General features: G+C 36.6%; 1 protein-coding gene across 3 annotated transcripts in view; it reads left to right on the top strand.

Moving 5' to 3' along the window:
- Nucleotides 1-16,653, top strand: part of SLC26A7 (solute carrier family 26 member 7) — a 137,481-nt gene that overhangs the window by 103,290 nt on the left and 17,538 nt on the right. For all 3 annotated transcript variants that reach the window (XM_049854504.1, XM_049854505.1, XM_049854506.1), the window contains 4 exons: nt 3,900-4,006; nt 5,268-5,334; nt 11,070-11,207; nt 15,381-15,429. In XM_049854504.1, the coding sequence (XP_049710461.1) occupies nt 3,900-4,006; nt 5,268-5,334; nt 11,070-11,207; nt 15,381-15,429 (361 nt within the window). The remainder of the gene's footprint in view (nt 1-3,899; nt 4,007-5,267; nt 5,335-11,069; nt 11,208-15,380; nt 15,430-16,653) is intronic.

Genomic DNA, 16,653 nt, shown 5'->3' with positions numbered 1-16,653 from the left:
TGTCTGGGGAAGAAAGAAAAAGAACTACATATGCAAAGACACAGAGATGAGTGTGAACATATTTGACTGAAAAAACAAGGAATTCAGCGTGGGTAGAACAGATAGTGTGCAGGTGGGGGTAGTAAGATAAGGTCAGAAAATTTAAGAATGGCCACATATGCCTTTCGATTTAGATAAGTGGTCTGCAGTGAATGGAGAAGAGGGGATGGAGAAGATGGAGATGCAGGGAATGGAGAAGAGAGATTTTTGATTAATAATTCATAGAACTTGGGAAGGGTGGTACAAATGGTAAAGCGTTCAACTACTAGCCGAAAGATTGATTGTTCAAACCCATTTAGAAGTGTCTGGGAAGACACGGTCCTGACTGTAGTGTCTTGAATATTGAAGGAAGGAGAACATTGGAGGAGAAGAAGATTTTTGGGTGAAATTAATGAGTTTTCATTTGGACATGTTGAAAATATCTGGTAGACAGTTTGAAAACTGGTTCAGTAGCTCAGATTGGTAGTCTTATGGATGACAGTTAACAACTTGGAGAAGTTAAATAGTATAGTGCTGTATGAAAAAATGGATTACAGGATCTAAACTATTTCAGACCCAGTCTAATTATTAAGGTAAAATGACATCCTTTACATCCTTTCAGCTCGGTAATGAAGTCACTCCTGAGGTTCACCCTTCAGCCAAAGACTAGACAGGCCCATAAAAAGAAAAGGAGACTAAAGGAGCACACCAGCTCAGGGGCAAAGACTAGAAGCCAGGAGGAGACAGGAAAGCTGGTAAAGGGAACCCAAGGTTGAAAAGGGAGGGTGTTGACATGTGGTGGGGTTGTTAACCAATGTCATAGAACAATGTGTATACTGACTGTTTCATGAGAAACTAGTTTGTTCTCTAAACCTTCATCTAAAGTACAGTAAAAAAAAAAAAAAAAAAGACATCCTTTTTGTTTCTTTATTGTTATAGAGTGATGAGGAAATTATTTAATTTTCTATTTTCCTTAATTCTAGAGCAAAGACTGTGAGTATAAAAAGAGAAAGTTTGAGATCAGTGGTGTGGATATAGCAGGTGCATGATGATTCTCTGGGACACTGGGTTTATCTTGACAATGACCTTGTGTTGCTGACGTGGACAGGTGTCTCTTAGCAGCTAAGGGCCTACACAATGAAAGCCATGGATTTTTGGAATATGATCCTGTCATAGTGTTGAGAGTGAGAACACTGCACAGACTTTTGTAGGTATAGAATAGATTAATCAATGGACAGAGCATGCCTAGAATATGAAGAAGGTCACCAAAGATGTGTGTATGTGCAAAATAATTTGGAGGTTGAAAATTTTTAAAAATGTAAGTAGTTATTCCACAAAAATTTAAAACTTTTTTTTATTTCTTTAATTTTTTTGTAGTAAAGAATTTTACTTTGATTTGTAGGTCAAAATCCTTTTTGAAGTAATGAGGAAATAGGACTCTGAGCCTGACTCACAGTCTCAGAACTGGATTTGAGTACCTGAACAGCAAGGACAGAATTCAGATGGACAGAAATTTAATAATATGAATCAGTCACCAAAACTGTTAGGGTAACAAGGGGGGCAGGAAGAGGTGAGGTGACTCAGTAACTGCTGAACTGTGCTTTACACTGATGCATTTTCTCTAAGGAGCAAAGACTTGTGTTACCTACTTGAGGCCAGCTTTGGGGTTAGCTTGTAGTTGGAGCTGTGAGTGCAAACAGGTAAGGAAGTAAATAGGAAAATACAATATAAAAACACAGGCCCCAGAGCTAACCAGTTCCTGTTAACTGTGACCACTAGCATTTGGATCTTTATCAGGAGTTAGTACAGAATAGTATCAGGAGTTATTCTAACCAGTGGAACTATTTACTGATAAATGTCATTAATTTCCAGTGGATATCTTTTTTTTTGAAGCCACAAATGTATCCTTAGGAAAAAGCTAAGCACTTGGTGAGCCTGGCTTACAATAGATGGCAGTGTGGGAAAGTAAATATGCTTTAAAAATAGAACCAGGTGTTAGCAAAATTTTTGGTTGCTCTAGTGAATCATGGCCTCCAGGTCTGCAGTTCTTTAGATGGTTAGGACCAGGCTTCACCATTCCCTATGCTGTATTGAATCATGGAGGCCCACCAGTAGGAACTGGACTTAAAGCTTTAAACAAAACTAACACTGAACTTGTTGCCATCGAGTCAATTCCAACTCACAGCAACCCTACAGGACAGAGTAGAACTGACCCATAGAGTTTCCAAGGAGAGGTGGATCCGAACTGCCAACCTTTTGGTTAGCAGCAGTGTGAGGTCTTATCCTGCCACACTCACACAGATTCAGTCAGCACTGGGGGACCAGTAAAGCTCAGAGCAATTGCAGAAAGTTGAGATAATGATAAAAAACTTAAGGTTACTTTGTATATGATCACATGCAGGTGTTACATTAGAGGGAAAAAGAAACCGCCCTGTGTGCAAATAGAAGATTTGACAGTCTACTCAACTGAATAAAGGCAAACGTCTCAATGTCCTAGAGGACAACAGACTATAAATGATAGGCTAATAAATACTTACTTAACATTATATTTGTACATGATGGATCTTAATGTCAGAATCATTTAAAATATATTTTATCTTTTACTCCATAATATTTGTTTCATCTATATCAAGAGAAATTTTATAGACAAAACTCCCTTGATTTGCTTCCAAGGACTCAGCTTTTCAAAATACCCCATCATTACAAACCACTCAAGCTCAGTGCAGATAAATAATACAGACAAAAGAGAAGCATTTTAAGTCAAAAATACCCTTTAGAAACATTGGTTTCAAACCTGCCTGGAAAAAAACAAAAACAACAAAAGAAAACTGTAGCATCCCAAGAGTCTATGCTATTATTAGATTATAGAGGAGTTTCTAACTCTTTCATTTGTTGTTGAAGATATTTTAAAGCGATAATTCAGCTATTGGGACAGAAAGGAATCAATTTAGAATTGTCTGTATAAGCAGAGTGATGTTGGCAATTTGGGCGGGGAGGAGAATTTGAAAATTCCATTGGTGTGCTATTTGATAAATGTAGGATTTCATGTTTAGAAAAGATAACCTTCTAGATTTCAGAAATTATTTTGCTTCTAAAGATAATTTTCACCAGCAATAAGCTTTGAATTGCCAACTATAATAAAATATCTTGTTGCAATTTATAATTTCAGGTGGTGGACAAAACTACAGTAACTTTGGAAGTCCAACTAAAAGAGAAATAGAGTTTCTTACAATCTTTTGAAATGTTCCTGAAAACTAAACTGGCCCTGATTTTTCATTTTCACCACAGATGGCCCCTTGTGAATAAATTTATAATAACCTTTATAGTGGTTGGTCAAAAAGTGGCATTGACACTGATCGATTCAGCCGTTTATTTTAACGTTAGGCTTAAACTACATTATTTATTTATTTATTTAGCAACCTTCCTGGTGGCATAGTGGTTAAGTGCTACAGCTGCTAACCAAGAGGTCGGCAGTTTAAATCCGCCAGGCTGTCCTTGGAAACTCTATGGGGCAGTTCTATTCTGTCCTATAGGGTCACTATGCGTTGGAACCGACTTGACGGCAGTGGGGTTTTTGAACCATGACCATCAGCTTTTTTGTTTTGTTTTGTTTATAGTTTTTATTGATGATTGAACTAAAGGTGTTGGTAGTGTCTAGAAATAAAAGATGAAACTTTTCCCCGCCTGTGCCACTGAGAGTCGGGAGCCAGGATTTGATTCTATATTCCTGGGTTCTGTTTGCCACTTCTTAAATGATACATACATTCTTGCTGATAGGTTTGGTGAAAGGAATATTGTAAATAAGATTATAAGGAATTTAGCAGTCATGAGAAAGATTGGAATACCAAAGGACCTGTATGTATTTTCTGCTTCTCTTTCAGGGCATATGGGTCAGTACATATATATTTACAATATGTTTTGCTGCCAATGTAGGATTGCTGTTTGGTGTTGTCTGTACCATAGCTATAGTGATTGGACGCTTCCCAAGGTAAGATCTTATTTAAATGCTGTTTATTCTGACGGAGCAGCAGAGTATATGATGTTGTTAGTTACTTTTAATTCTTGTGATTAAAGTACAAGTGAAACATGAGTACTACAATGTCATGTTTTACTTAGTATTAGACCATTAGAGATGAATAGGTAAGAAAACGTTCTATCTACATATGATACATAGCTATGTTGTTCTTTGAAGAGAAATATCTTGTCATTACTATTAAATTGAATATATACCCTGTTTGCCTTGGTTGCACAACAGTTTAGTGCTTGGCTGCTAACCTGAAGTTGGTGGTTTGAATCCATCCAGCGGCTCCTCAGGAGAAACACCTGGCAATCTGCTCTCATAAAAATTACAGCTTAGAAAACCCTAGGGGACAGTTCTGCTCTGTCACATGAGGTTCCTAGGAGTCAGAATCGACTCGATGGCACCTGACAACAACAATTAAAGTAAATACATTAGCTCAATGGCCATATACTATATCCCATGGCTCTACATTTTTGCCTTAAGTGAAGGAATGCAGTAATCAATGTCAGTGATACACAAACCATATAGTAATAGAATTATTTGGAAAATTAAATAATCTAAGCAAGTTTTATTTTTCAGGAACCAGATTAATCCTTAATAAAAATATTTCTAGGTAATGTTTCGAGGAGCGCATTTTCTCTTTCATCTCTTTACTAAGCACCTGAAACTGTTTCTCTGTTTTGACCAATTTTCTCCCTTTGTTCCCAGTGCTCATCATCTGACAGTGCTGTACTCGCGTCTCATCCTTCCCTTGGGATTCTTTGTGAAATAATATATTCTTAAAATTTTTAAGTTTTATCTGTATAGGCTCTATCTTTAGATAATCTATATAGATTCATCATTATTAGTTTCTAGTTTTAATGTAATAGCTCTGATTCCACCTTTATTTCCTTTTCCCTAAAAAAACAGTTTGTTAAACATGTATACTTTCTAGGCTTCTTCTCTCTTACAAGTCTTCTTTACTAATCTACTGTTTGTTGCTGGAGATACGGGATCCTGGGAACTCAATGAGGTAAATTACATTTGTTAATCTCTGCTTAGATGCCTCCTTTGTTTCACTCTATCCCTGAGCATCTATAGATTTACCAGTGCTTTATGAACAAACGGATTACAGGATCTAAAGCATTTCAGACACGATATAATTGTTAAGGTAAAATGACATCCTTTTGGTGTCTTCCTTGTTATATAGTACTTAGGAAGTGACTTACTTTATTTTCCTCAATTGTAGAGCAAAGACTGTGAGCATGAAAAATATGAAAGAAATGGAGTTTAAAGTGAAGACAGAAATGGATGGTGTAAGCTTAGCTTCCTTTTTCTTTTGTACAATTATTGATATTTTTATGAGTCGGATAGTTTTAAGTTATCATAAGAAGGCAAATTATGACACTTAAAGGCAGGATAATTCTGTTTCTAATGAGGTGTGAACTTTTAAGGGTATATATGAGATACCACACATATGGTGATCAACATGCAAGAAATAAAAAATCAAGAAAAAAAAATATGTCATATTAGCATTCAGACAAGATGGTATCATTGTTCATAGAACTACAGTTCACAGTAGGAGCATGGCCCAGACAGGACTGGACATTTGGAAACGTCCTTTCTATTACTGAGTTGCATGAAACAGGTAAACTAAACTATCTGTCTGAATTATATGATGGAGGAAGATAGGGAATAGGGAAGGGGATAAAACAAAGCAGGTTTGTGATATTGCTTTTATTTATTTTTTTAACCTCAGTCAACAAGACTGTATTAGCAGAGGGTCATTAAGTCCATGTTTATGGAATGCCAATAGGAACAGTTTCTTGCAAGTGGATACCTTTTTAAGGAAACAACTTACATAAATTATCTCATCATGCCTATGCCTAGGCAGGGCAATTGATTATGTTTGAGTTTAGTTTCTTGTTCCAAGAGATAACCAAAACAGTTTGAAGTGAGGGGGGAAAAAAAAATGTTGATTTGAATTTTTTCCCAATTTCTAAAAATTGGCCTCACTTTGAACCTGCTTCGTAAATGTTTGGTTAACCTTTTTTTCTTTGTTTTTCACATTCACTTGTTTCAGTATCTCATTGTTCTCCTCAGAACAGAAAGAACTGACCTCCACTAGAATGATGAATAAATATCAAGGTATTTCCAAGTAGACTAGAAGTAGGAAGTAGCATTAGGAGTCCTGTGATATTCAGGGCTTATGGAAAAGAATTATCTGGTTTTTAATAAGTATGGAAAGGTTTGCTTCCTAGAGAGCTATTTGAGCTCAGAGCTCCTAGCTGAAGTTTCCACCAATGATATCTTTCTTTCCTTTCCTATACCTTTCTTTTCTTTCCTTAAATTCTCCATGGAATTTAGTGCTCATGCAAAGTCCCAGACTGATATTCTGGGCCCCCAAGTCCTCTGTGTATCCACATCACAGGTAGAGCTATGTGCGTTAGCCTTGACATTCTTAGCTTTTATGTGGAATTGGACTTTGGGTTCAACTGTCCTAAAGCTTAAACATCACTAGTTCATGAATTCTATCTAATCCTTACCTTCACCTTGAGCTAAACCTGTGAGGAAGTGAATGAGGGATTTTGTAGGAAGTTGAAAATGCTGAAAATTTCTCTATATCTCCAAACTTTGATTGGTTACATTCTACTCACTTGCCTGAATAAAAAATAAGTGTGTCTCATGAAAATCTTGATTTTACTAGACTACTACACCTCGCCATTTAATGGTTTTGTATCAGAAATAAGAGGGAAGCACACCCTAAGATAGAACAAGATTTGAACATGAGCTTGTAGGTGGAACTAACTTAAAGAAAACAAAGTATGGTCATGTTCTGTTACTTCTTCCCTCCATTCATGCACTCTTCCACCACTTCTTCACATGAAATATCCTTTCCTGGTTTGGGAAATCTCTTCACACTCAGTGAATTCAACCCCATTGAGAATTTCTTTTCTGAAACTATTTATATCTGTATCCTTTAATGACACTGGAGATTGCATGATAGAATTTGGTAAGACTAACAGAAATACCACAAGTGGATGGCTTTAACAAACAAATTTATTCTCACGAAGTCTTGGAGGCTAGAAGTCCAAATTCAGAGTGCCAGGTACAGGGGAAAGCTTTCCTTCTCTTTCTCTCTCTTCTGGGGGAAGGTCTTTGTTACCAGTCTTCCCCTGGCCTAGGAGCTTCTCAGCACAGGAACCCCAGGTCCAAAGGACTCACTCTGCTCCTCTCTGCTCCCTTCTCTCTTATATATCTCAAAAGAGATTGACTCAAGATACAGCATAATCCTGTAGATTGAGTCTTGCCTCATTAACATAACTGCCTCTAATTCTGCCTCATTAACATCATAAGCCAAGCCAGTGTCATCGAGTTGATGATGTCATTAACATCATAGAGGTTAGAAATCACAACACATAGGGTAATCACATCAGATCACAAAACGGTGGGCAACCACACAATGCATGGCCTAGCCAAGTTGATATACATTTTTCTGGGACACAATTCAACCAATAACAGACATATTCATTGCAAATACCATTTTTCCACAACATAAACAGCAACTATAAATGTGAACCTCTTCAGATGGAATACACTGGAATCAAATTGACTATATCTGGGAAAAGAGATGATGGAGAAGCTCAATATCATCAGTCAGAACAAGGCCAGGGGCTAAAAGTGGAATAGGCCAACAACTGTTCATTTGCAAGTTCAAGCTGAAGCTGAAGAAAATTAAAACAAGTCCATGAGAGCCAAAATATGACCTTGAGTATGTCACACCTGAATTTAGAGACCATCTCCACAATAGATTTGATGCATTGAACGCTAATGCCTGAAGACCAGACAAGTTGTGAGATGACATCAAGGACATCATACATGAAAAAAGCAAAAGGTCATTAAGAAAGAAAAGACTAAAATGAATGTCAGAGGAGACTCTGAACCTTGCCCTTAAATGTAGAGTACCTAAAATGAATGGAAGAAATAATGATGTAAAAGAGCTGAACAGGAGATTTCAAAGGTCAGCTTGAGAAGACAAGTATTGTAATGAAACGTGCAAAGACCTGGTGTTAGAAAACCAAAAGGGAAGACACGATCAGCATTTCTCAAGCTTAATGAACTGAAGAAAAAAATCCAAGCCTCGAGTTGTAATGCTGAAGGATTCTAACGTCAAAATATTGAACGACACAGGAAGTATCAAAAGCAGATGAAAGGAATACGCAACAAAGTTGCCGTACCAAAAATAATTGGATGATGTTCAGACATTTCAGGAGGTAGCATATGATCAGGAACCAATGGTACAAAAAGAAGAAACTCAAGCTGCACTAAAGATATTGTGAAAAAGCAAGGCTCCAGGAATTGACTGAATACCAATTGAGATGTTTCAAAAAATGGATGCAGTGCTGTAAGTGCTCACTGATCTATGCCAAGAAATTTGGAAGACAGCTACCTGGCCAACTGACAGGATGAGATTCACATTTGTGCCCATTCCAAAGAAAGGTGATCCAACAGAATGCAGAAATTATTGAACAATTTCATTCGTATCACATGTAAGTAAAATTTTGGTGAAGATAATTCAAAAACAGCAGTACATTGACAGGTAATTGCCAGAAATTCAAGCTGGATTCAGAAGAGGGTGTGGAATGAGGGATATCATTGCTGATGTCAGATGAATCTTGGCTGAAAGCAGAGAATACAAGAAAGATACTTACCTATGTTTTATTGACAATGTAGAGGTGTTGACTGTGTGGATCATAACACATTATGGATAACGTTGTGAAGAATAGGAATTCCAGAACACTTAATTGTGCTCATGTGGAGCCTGCACATAAACCGAGACAGTCGTTCCAACATAACAAGGGAGTACTGTGTGGTTTAAAGTCAAGAAAGGTGTGAGTCGGTGTTGTATTCTTTCACCATACTTATTCAACCTGTATGCTGAGTAAATAATTGGAGAACCTGGACTGTATGAGGATGAATGTGGCATCAGAATTAGAGGAAGACTCATTAACAACTTGCGTTATGCAGATAACACAACCTTGCTTGCTGAAAGTAAAGACGACTTGAAGCAATTTCTGATGAAGATCAAAGACTACAGCCTTCAGTAAGGATTACACTTTGACGTAAAGAAAACAAAAATCCTCACAACTTGACCAAGAAGCAACATTATGATAAATGGAGAAAATATTGAAGTTGTCAAGGATTTCATTTCATTTTACTTGTATCCACAATCAACACCCATGGAAGCAGCAGTTAAGAAATCAAAGGACACGCTGTATTGGGCAAATCTGCTGCAAAAGACCTCTTTAAAATGTTAAAAAGCAAAGGCGCCACTTTAAGGACTAAAGTGTGCCTGACCCAAGCTGTGGTATTTTCAGTCTCCTCATCCAAAAGCTTGACAATGAATAAGGAAGACTGAAGAGGAATTGATGTCTTTGAATTATGGTGTTGGTGAAGAATATCGAATACACATGGACTGCCAGAGTGGTGAATGAACAAATCTGTCTTGAGAGAAGTATAGCCAGAATACTCCCAGGAAGCAAGGATAGTGAGACTGAACATGTTATCAGAAGGGACCAGTCCCTGGTTAAGGACATAATGCTTGGTAAATCAGCCGGTCAGTGAAAAAGAGGAAGACCCTCAGTGAGATTGATTGACACAGTTGCTGCAACATTGGGCTGAAGCATAGCAACGGTTGTGAAGATATTTTTTTCTGTTGCACATAAGGTTGTTATGAGTTGGAACCTACTTGACAGCACTTAACAGTAACAACAACACCAATTCTTTAACAAACATATGTTTTCCTTATTGTCTTAAAACAACATGTTGGCATAGTCATATGGTGTGATTATTGGGGCAATATAAGACTTGAGTTTTGTGATAATGACAGGCCCAAGGGTTTATGTTTAATTTTTGGTTTGTAGGAGGTTTACTCTTGATTAAAAGTCAGGTTGGCAACTTAAAGTTTTTTTTTTTTTCTTCCTTGAGTTGTTTATTTTTAGCAAATCCCCTTACCTTCTAGAGTTCAGTAAGTTTTGTAGAATGAAAACTTTTTGATATTTTCTGGTTTAAACATCTACCTTTTTTTAAAGACAAGTTTTGTAGAATGAAAACTTTTTGATATTTTCTGGTTTAAACATCTACCTTTTTTTAAAGACAAGGAAACAGGTTAAATGAATTGTCCAAATTCACATATCTAACATTTTCTCTCTCTTGCCTTTCTTTCCTCTACCTACTTGCATTGTTCTTTTCTGTTTCTTCTCTTTAATGTGAGCGCTAAAGCTTGGGGACTATTGCTTTATTTAGTTGGTGAGGCGTCATCATTTCTTGGAGTTTACTGTCATCTCAATTTCTAGGTCAGACAACTGTCCCAAAGGTTGTAGACTTCAGTTGCACATGAAGACCTGGGACAACATGGCAAAAGTAGATACCTTTGTGCTGAAACTCTTCCTTGTCTCTTTCTGCATCACTGTTCTACCTCCTGGCAATCCAGTGTAACCTAGACCTGCCCAAAGCAAAATTATATTCCTGATTCTACCTCTCTTTATTGTTCTCCCCGTTAGGACTCTCAGTCCCTGGAAAGCTAAAGGAAAGCTATGTCACTGTGAAGCAAACGACTGACAGTCGACCCTTTAGGACATATTTTCATCTTTTAAATGTACTGTTGCTTAAGTAAATTACCTTTTAATTGGTAGGTTGGGAGGATAGGTCTTCCTGGTACTCTGTGAATATTCTAAGCTGCTGCTCCCCAGAAACCATACTGTAGGGACAGGGGCTACTTTCTGAAAAGCTTCAGACCTGTCTCATGCCTATGGATGTTTCTTACCCACTATGGATGTTTCCTAGTGAAGAGCAAGTACTTGTTTTCCCGAAGAAGCATGATAGTAGATTAAATTCTCTAAATAAATTTTAATAATGAAAATCTTAGCTAAGAGATTGCTGCCACAATCAAGTGGCATTTGGACTTGTTAGATTTAGACATGTTAGATATAATTGTCCTCTTTTTTTTTTAACTCCAAGCTCTGAATGTATCCCTTTTCTCATCCAAAAGGACACCTTGCAGCAGATGAAAATTTTCTCAATAAACAACCCTCTTGTTTTCCTGAATGCAAAGAAGTTTCACACTGATCTAATGAACTTACTCCAAAAGGAAAGTGCCAGCAACCAACCACTTGATGATATTAGCAAGGTAGGATCAGCTGTTGCAGGATTAGAAAACCATGCTAGAGGTAACCTTACTATTTTATGATACTGAAAAATGTGTACCATAAATATGATTGATCATAAGTGTTTGGAGACCTCTTACCCCAGCAAAATCTAATACTGTATTATATTTTTATTGGGTTCTTGGCAGTTATCATTTAGATAATCATTGTCTTGTTTGTAAATTCATTTACCCAACATATATCTAATGAACATGTGTACCACATACTGTAACTCTGAGAAGAGTAAGACATAGCACTTAGTTTAATGGACATTTTACAGAGAGAGAAAATGGACATAGAGAATTATAAAGGAGATAGTATATGATAAATGACTTCAGAGAAGCACACGCAATTGCCATTATTATGACATTATTATAAAATGCCAACATTCTGTATCTCTGTATGTTTTTTCCAGTTAACAGAAATAGTGAATCAAATACGTATCAGTATGATTTAACATCAATGAGCCATCAGTGATCACTTGAATCCTTAAGCTCTCTGCAATGTAGTGTGGTATTTAAGAGCATTGACTTTGGAGCTAAGCTGCTGGGTTTGCCATTTGCTACTTGTGGGTCCTTTGTCGAGTTATTGAGTTTTTTGTGCTTCAGGTTCCTCAGGTGTAATCAAGATAATTAAATGAGTTAATACGTGCAAAGCACTTAGAATAATGCCTAGCACTTAGTCAATACTATTAAATATTAGCTAATATTATTATTAGGAGCCCTGGGGGTACAGTAGTTAAGAGCTATGGCTGTTAACCAAAAGGTCAGTAATTCAAATCCACCAGCTACTCCTTGGAAATCCTACAGGGCAGTTTCTACTCTGTCCTGTAGGGTCACCTATGAGTCAGAATCAGCAACAGGTTTAGTAATATTATTACGGTTGAGTGCAAGCTTTATCCTTTCCATGAAGCTCACCTTGACTATTCCAGATCACTGAGATTTCTTCTTTCTCTTGTATCCTTGAACATATAATGTCTCCCAGTGACTCAGGGAAATGGGAGCTCTTGGCCCTCCCATCTCTGGTGCCTCAGGAGCTGTCGTGCACCACATTCGTGTCCCTCACTACTTCATGCTTATGCCCCTGGGCCTCACCCTGATCCATACCATAGAGGCTCACATGGAATTGGACATGGAATTTATGGGGCCCAGTATAAAATCAAAGTGTGGAATCTCCTGTAAAAAAAAAAAAAAAAAAATCAAGAATCTCCAGACGGTGGCAGCAGAACATTAAACCAAACGTGAGACCCTTTTAAGCATGGGGCACTGTGAACTGTGCAGGTCACATGCCTGCAAAGCCGGTCCTGCCTGTGTAACACCAGACCTGTGCTTACCCTCACTGTGCTCTCCAGGATTTTACTTTCATCAGGATGTTAGGAACCATCACCAGCGGTTTACAGCTGAAGAGAACTTGCTTTCATGCTGAAGGGGAAAATGTATTTCTACGTCTACTTCTTTTACAAAGCCATGTTACATCTCATGGCAGTGTTCAGCTAGCTGTATTATGACATTAGCTTAGTGGGAAAATTTGTCCTGAGCTCCAAATAACCTAACCCAAAAGAAGTTTTTGGTTTTATTTTTTCCAGAGTTTGAATTTATGGAGTGCCTGATAGAAGTGAAAATTCTTATAACTGATTATTTATTGACTGATCAGCCAATAGCATTTTCTATAGAATATTATCCTGCAACACTAAGTTTGCTCCAATTTGCTTTCAGAAATGAAAAGTTGGCATGTGATTATCCTGTAGCATGTCTGCTAAAAAACAAACCTCATTAACATAGCCCCTTTGTGGGAGTACCACATATATGATTTTACCTTCTTACCACTTCAGAAATTTGAGTCTAGTAATCAAATAGAGTCCCTTGGATTCAAGTCACTGCAGGTAATGACACCCAAAGGAATTCTTTAAACTCAGAAGTTTATGGTGGTGAGAAAGGCTTTGTTGAGAGAGCCCCGCCATAATCAGAACGATGCAAATATTGTATCTATTTACTTATTGTGAATTTTTAAAGAATTTACCAAGGGTTGAGATAGCAATCTCAAAGTCATGCTCTCTGAGGAACTGAGGATCAACCTTAGAATGGTTAGATGGGTGGTCTGGTGTAGATGGGTATTCTTTTGGGTATCCTCTATTATCCCTGACATACTGTCTCTGTGTAGGATATTTACTTCTTTTTTCAAGGATTATGTACTCATTCAAAGTTCATTTTAAATTAATAAGGCTGCATCAGTTGATCTCTAGTGCAGTTTTGCCTCCTTGTGTCACGCTTAGCACAGTGGTTTTCAGTTGTCTGGCTCCAGTGCCTCTGTCTTCCCTTCTCTGGGAGCTGTGTTTTCAACAGACAGAGGCGATGGAAGGGCCATTCGGAACACCCTAGGGCAGGAAGAATCATAATCTATTCAAAACAAACACTGAAAATGGATCCCTTGTTTTGTTATACCATGGCCCTTCCTGAATATCATCATTAATTATCTTCCTGGGTGCAGAAGCTTAGCGAGGACCTCAGTGGTGCTAGTGTTTGATGAATTCATGTGCAGTATTGTATAGGATACACATAATAATATTAACCACTATTTTTGGCTTTGCTTTTCAAGAGAAATTTTAATCTGTTGTTTATCCAAAATTTACTTTTGCTCAGACAGGGCTTTTTTTTTTTTAAGTAGAAATTATTTTTAGAACATTTTTAGATTTATAGAAAAATTGAGAAGGTAGTATAGAGAGTTTTCATATACCCTTTACCACATTCAGGTTCCCCTATCATTAATGTCTTACATTAAAATGGTACTTTTTTTTTTTTTAATAATAATTGTACCAGTGTTGATATATGATCATGTACTAAAATCCATACTTTATTGAGATTTTTTAAGTTTTTACCTACTGTCTTTTTCCTGTTCTCAGATTCCATTTAGAATACCACTCCACATTTAGTCATCACATCTCCTTAGGCTCCTTTTGCTATGACAGTTTCTCAGACAGTTTCTAGACATTTCTTGTCGAGTCTGAATGGTAGTGATCAGGTATTTCGTAGAATGCTTCTTTACTGGAATGTATATGAAGTCTTTCTCATGGTTAGACTGGGCTTTTGGGGGGTTTTGGGGAGGGAGGCCACAAGCGTAAAGTGTCCTTTTCATCAAATCATATCATATCAAGGGAATATCAAGTTGATTTATTACTGTTGATACTGACCTTGATCACTTGGATGAGATAGTGTTTGTCAGGTTTCTCTACCATGAAGTTATTCTTTTCTCCTCCTTTCCATACTGTACTCTTTCAAAGGAAGTCACTATGTACAGCCCAAACTTTATTTTTCATGAAAGGTTGATTTCATGGGGAAAGCAGTAGTGGTTAGGAACATGAAGCTTTTGGAATTAGAAAAACATAAACTTTCATTTTAACCTAGGCTCTTACCAGCTTTGTGACTTTGTTCAATTACTTTAACCTTTCCCAGTTTTAGCTCCTGCATATGAAAAATTGGATGAGAAACATCATAGGATGGTTCTGAGAATTCAATGATCAAAGTCTTTGACATATATTATTATAGAACTATCAATCATCATCATTGTCATCATCAATAATACTTATTTGAATAATACTTATTTGAAAAGTAGATAGCAAGTTATCTCATTAGATGTATCAATTATTGGCAATTTTCAAGCAAGTTTAACTATTAGAAACAGAGTCATTATATTCTCCAGCATTTCTATAATTCAAGACTGTTTCTCAGGCATATTTTCATACATCTACAAATGAGCAGTTAACTTTTGTATATATGTAATCAGCGGCTTTCCCTCACAAAATGCTGTCTTACTTTTTGTTAATGAAAATGAAGTTGACTTCTGATTGGATAGCCTACATGAAAAACACATGTAAATGTTAAATTTCTGATAAAAAATAAAAGCAAACCTAATCTTGTAGAAAATATTCCAGATGGACTTGACAACATAAATTACCTACTCAGCTGATACTTAGAACTGATTTTGATTTTATTATTTTAAAGTTTTTTGTATTTATCGTTCTCAAAAAAGCTAATGAGAAATAGTTTTGGAGACCATCTTTTTGTTATTCTTTATGAATAAAAGAATGATGTGCTTTTTTCAGGAACAAAAATGAATTTTTATAACATTATTCTTTTTTTTAACATTTGTTTTCATTTCAGTGTGAACAGAATATGCTTCTCAATTCTCTATCCAATGGTAACTGCAATGGTGAGTTAGCTATCAAAAAAAAAGTTTTTTATGTGTTCTGACTTGAAAATAACCAGAAAATTGAATCTCTTCCTCATCTACTCTCTCCTGCCTCCTCCACTGCCTTCTCCTCTCTTCCTACATCTTCTCCTCTTACTCCTTCTCTTCCTCCTTTCTACTTTTCTTCTTCCTCCTCCTCTCATCTCCACCTCCTCTATCTTTTTTCCCCTTTTCCTCCCCAATCCTATTCCATTGTTGTATTCTCAAGTGGACAGATGAGAGAGACTGTGGAACTCTTGCTGTCTCTTTAGTGACCATACATTAGGCCATAATGCAAGTTTCTCAAATAAGGAATGTTATGTAGAATAGGTTTCTGACCACCATACAATTAGGTAGAAAATTGTATAAGAAAGAAATTTGCGAAAAAGATAACTTGAAAGTTTTCATATGTTTAGAAGTTAAGAAATACTTTTTCAAGTTACCCACTGGTCAAAAAAGAAATCATATTGAAAATTAGAAAAAAAAATAACTAAATCATAAGGAAAATACTGCATCTCAAAACTTTCAAGAAATAGCTAAAGCAGTGTTAAAAGGGAAATTTATATACTAAACTACATAGCATACATCAGAAAAGAAGGCTAAAAATTAATGACTTAAGGGTTTTACATTTATACCAAGAGGTTAAAAACATAAAATGAACATAATGAAAATAGAAGGGAGGAAATAATAAAGATAGAAGTAGAAATTAATGACATAGGAAAAAAAATATAATTAAGAGAATCAAGAAAGCACAAATCTGGTTCTTTGAAGAAAATAATAAAGTCATTAATGACCAGATAAGACTGATAGGGAAGAAGAGATAAGGCACAAGTAATAAATATCAGGAACAACAACAACAAAAAAAGAATATTACTACAGATCTGTTATGGATTGAATTTGTTCCCCCAAAATACGTGTTGGAATTTTAACTGCCACGCCCGTGGATGTACTAGTAACGGTTACCGTTGAGTCGACTCAGACTAACGTTGAATTTAATCTTCCCTGGCTCTGGGCCTGACTAGGATTCTCCTGACTAGAACATTTTCCATTTTCTGCCATCCAAGTCTTACACTTTCTTTGAATCTTAATAGAGAAGTAAGAAAATTGAAGAAACACACTCCTTGCAATCTTGTTGGGTAGAAAATTATGCAAACAAGAAGTCAGTCAGCCCATACAGAGTAATATACAGTCAAGTACAGCCTGGAA

The sequence above is a fragment of the Elephas maximus genome, chromosome 15, assembly GCF_024166365.1.
Source record: "Elephas maximus indicus isolate mEleMax1 chromosome 15, mEleMax1 primary haplotype, whole genome shotgun sequence".
Classification (NCBI taxonomy): Eukaryota; Metazoa; Chordata; class Mammalia; order Proboscidea; family Elephantidae; genus Elephas; species Elephas maximus.
Note: the sequence above shows the minus strand (reverse complement) of the source record. Positions and strands in the feature narration are given on the sequence as shown.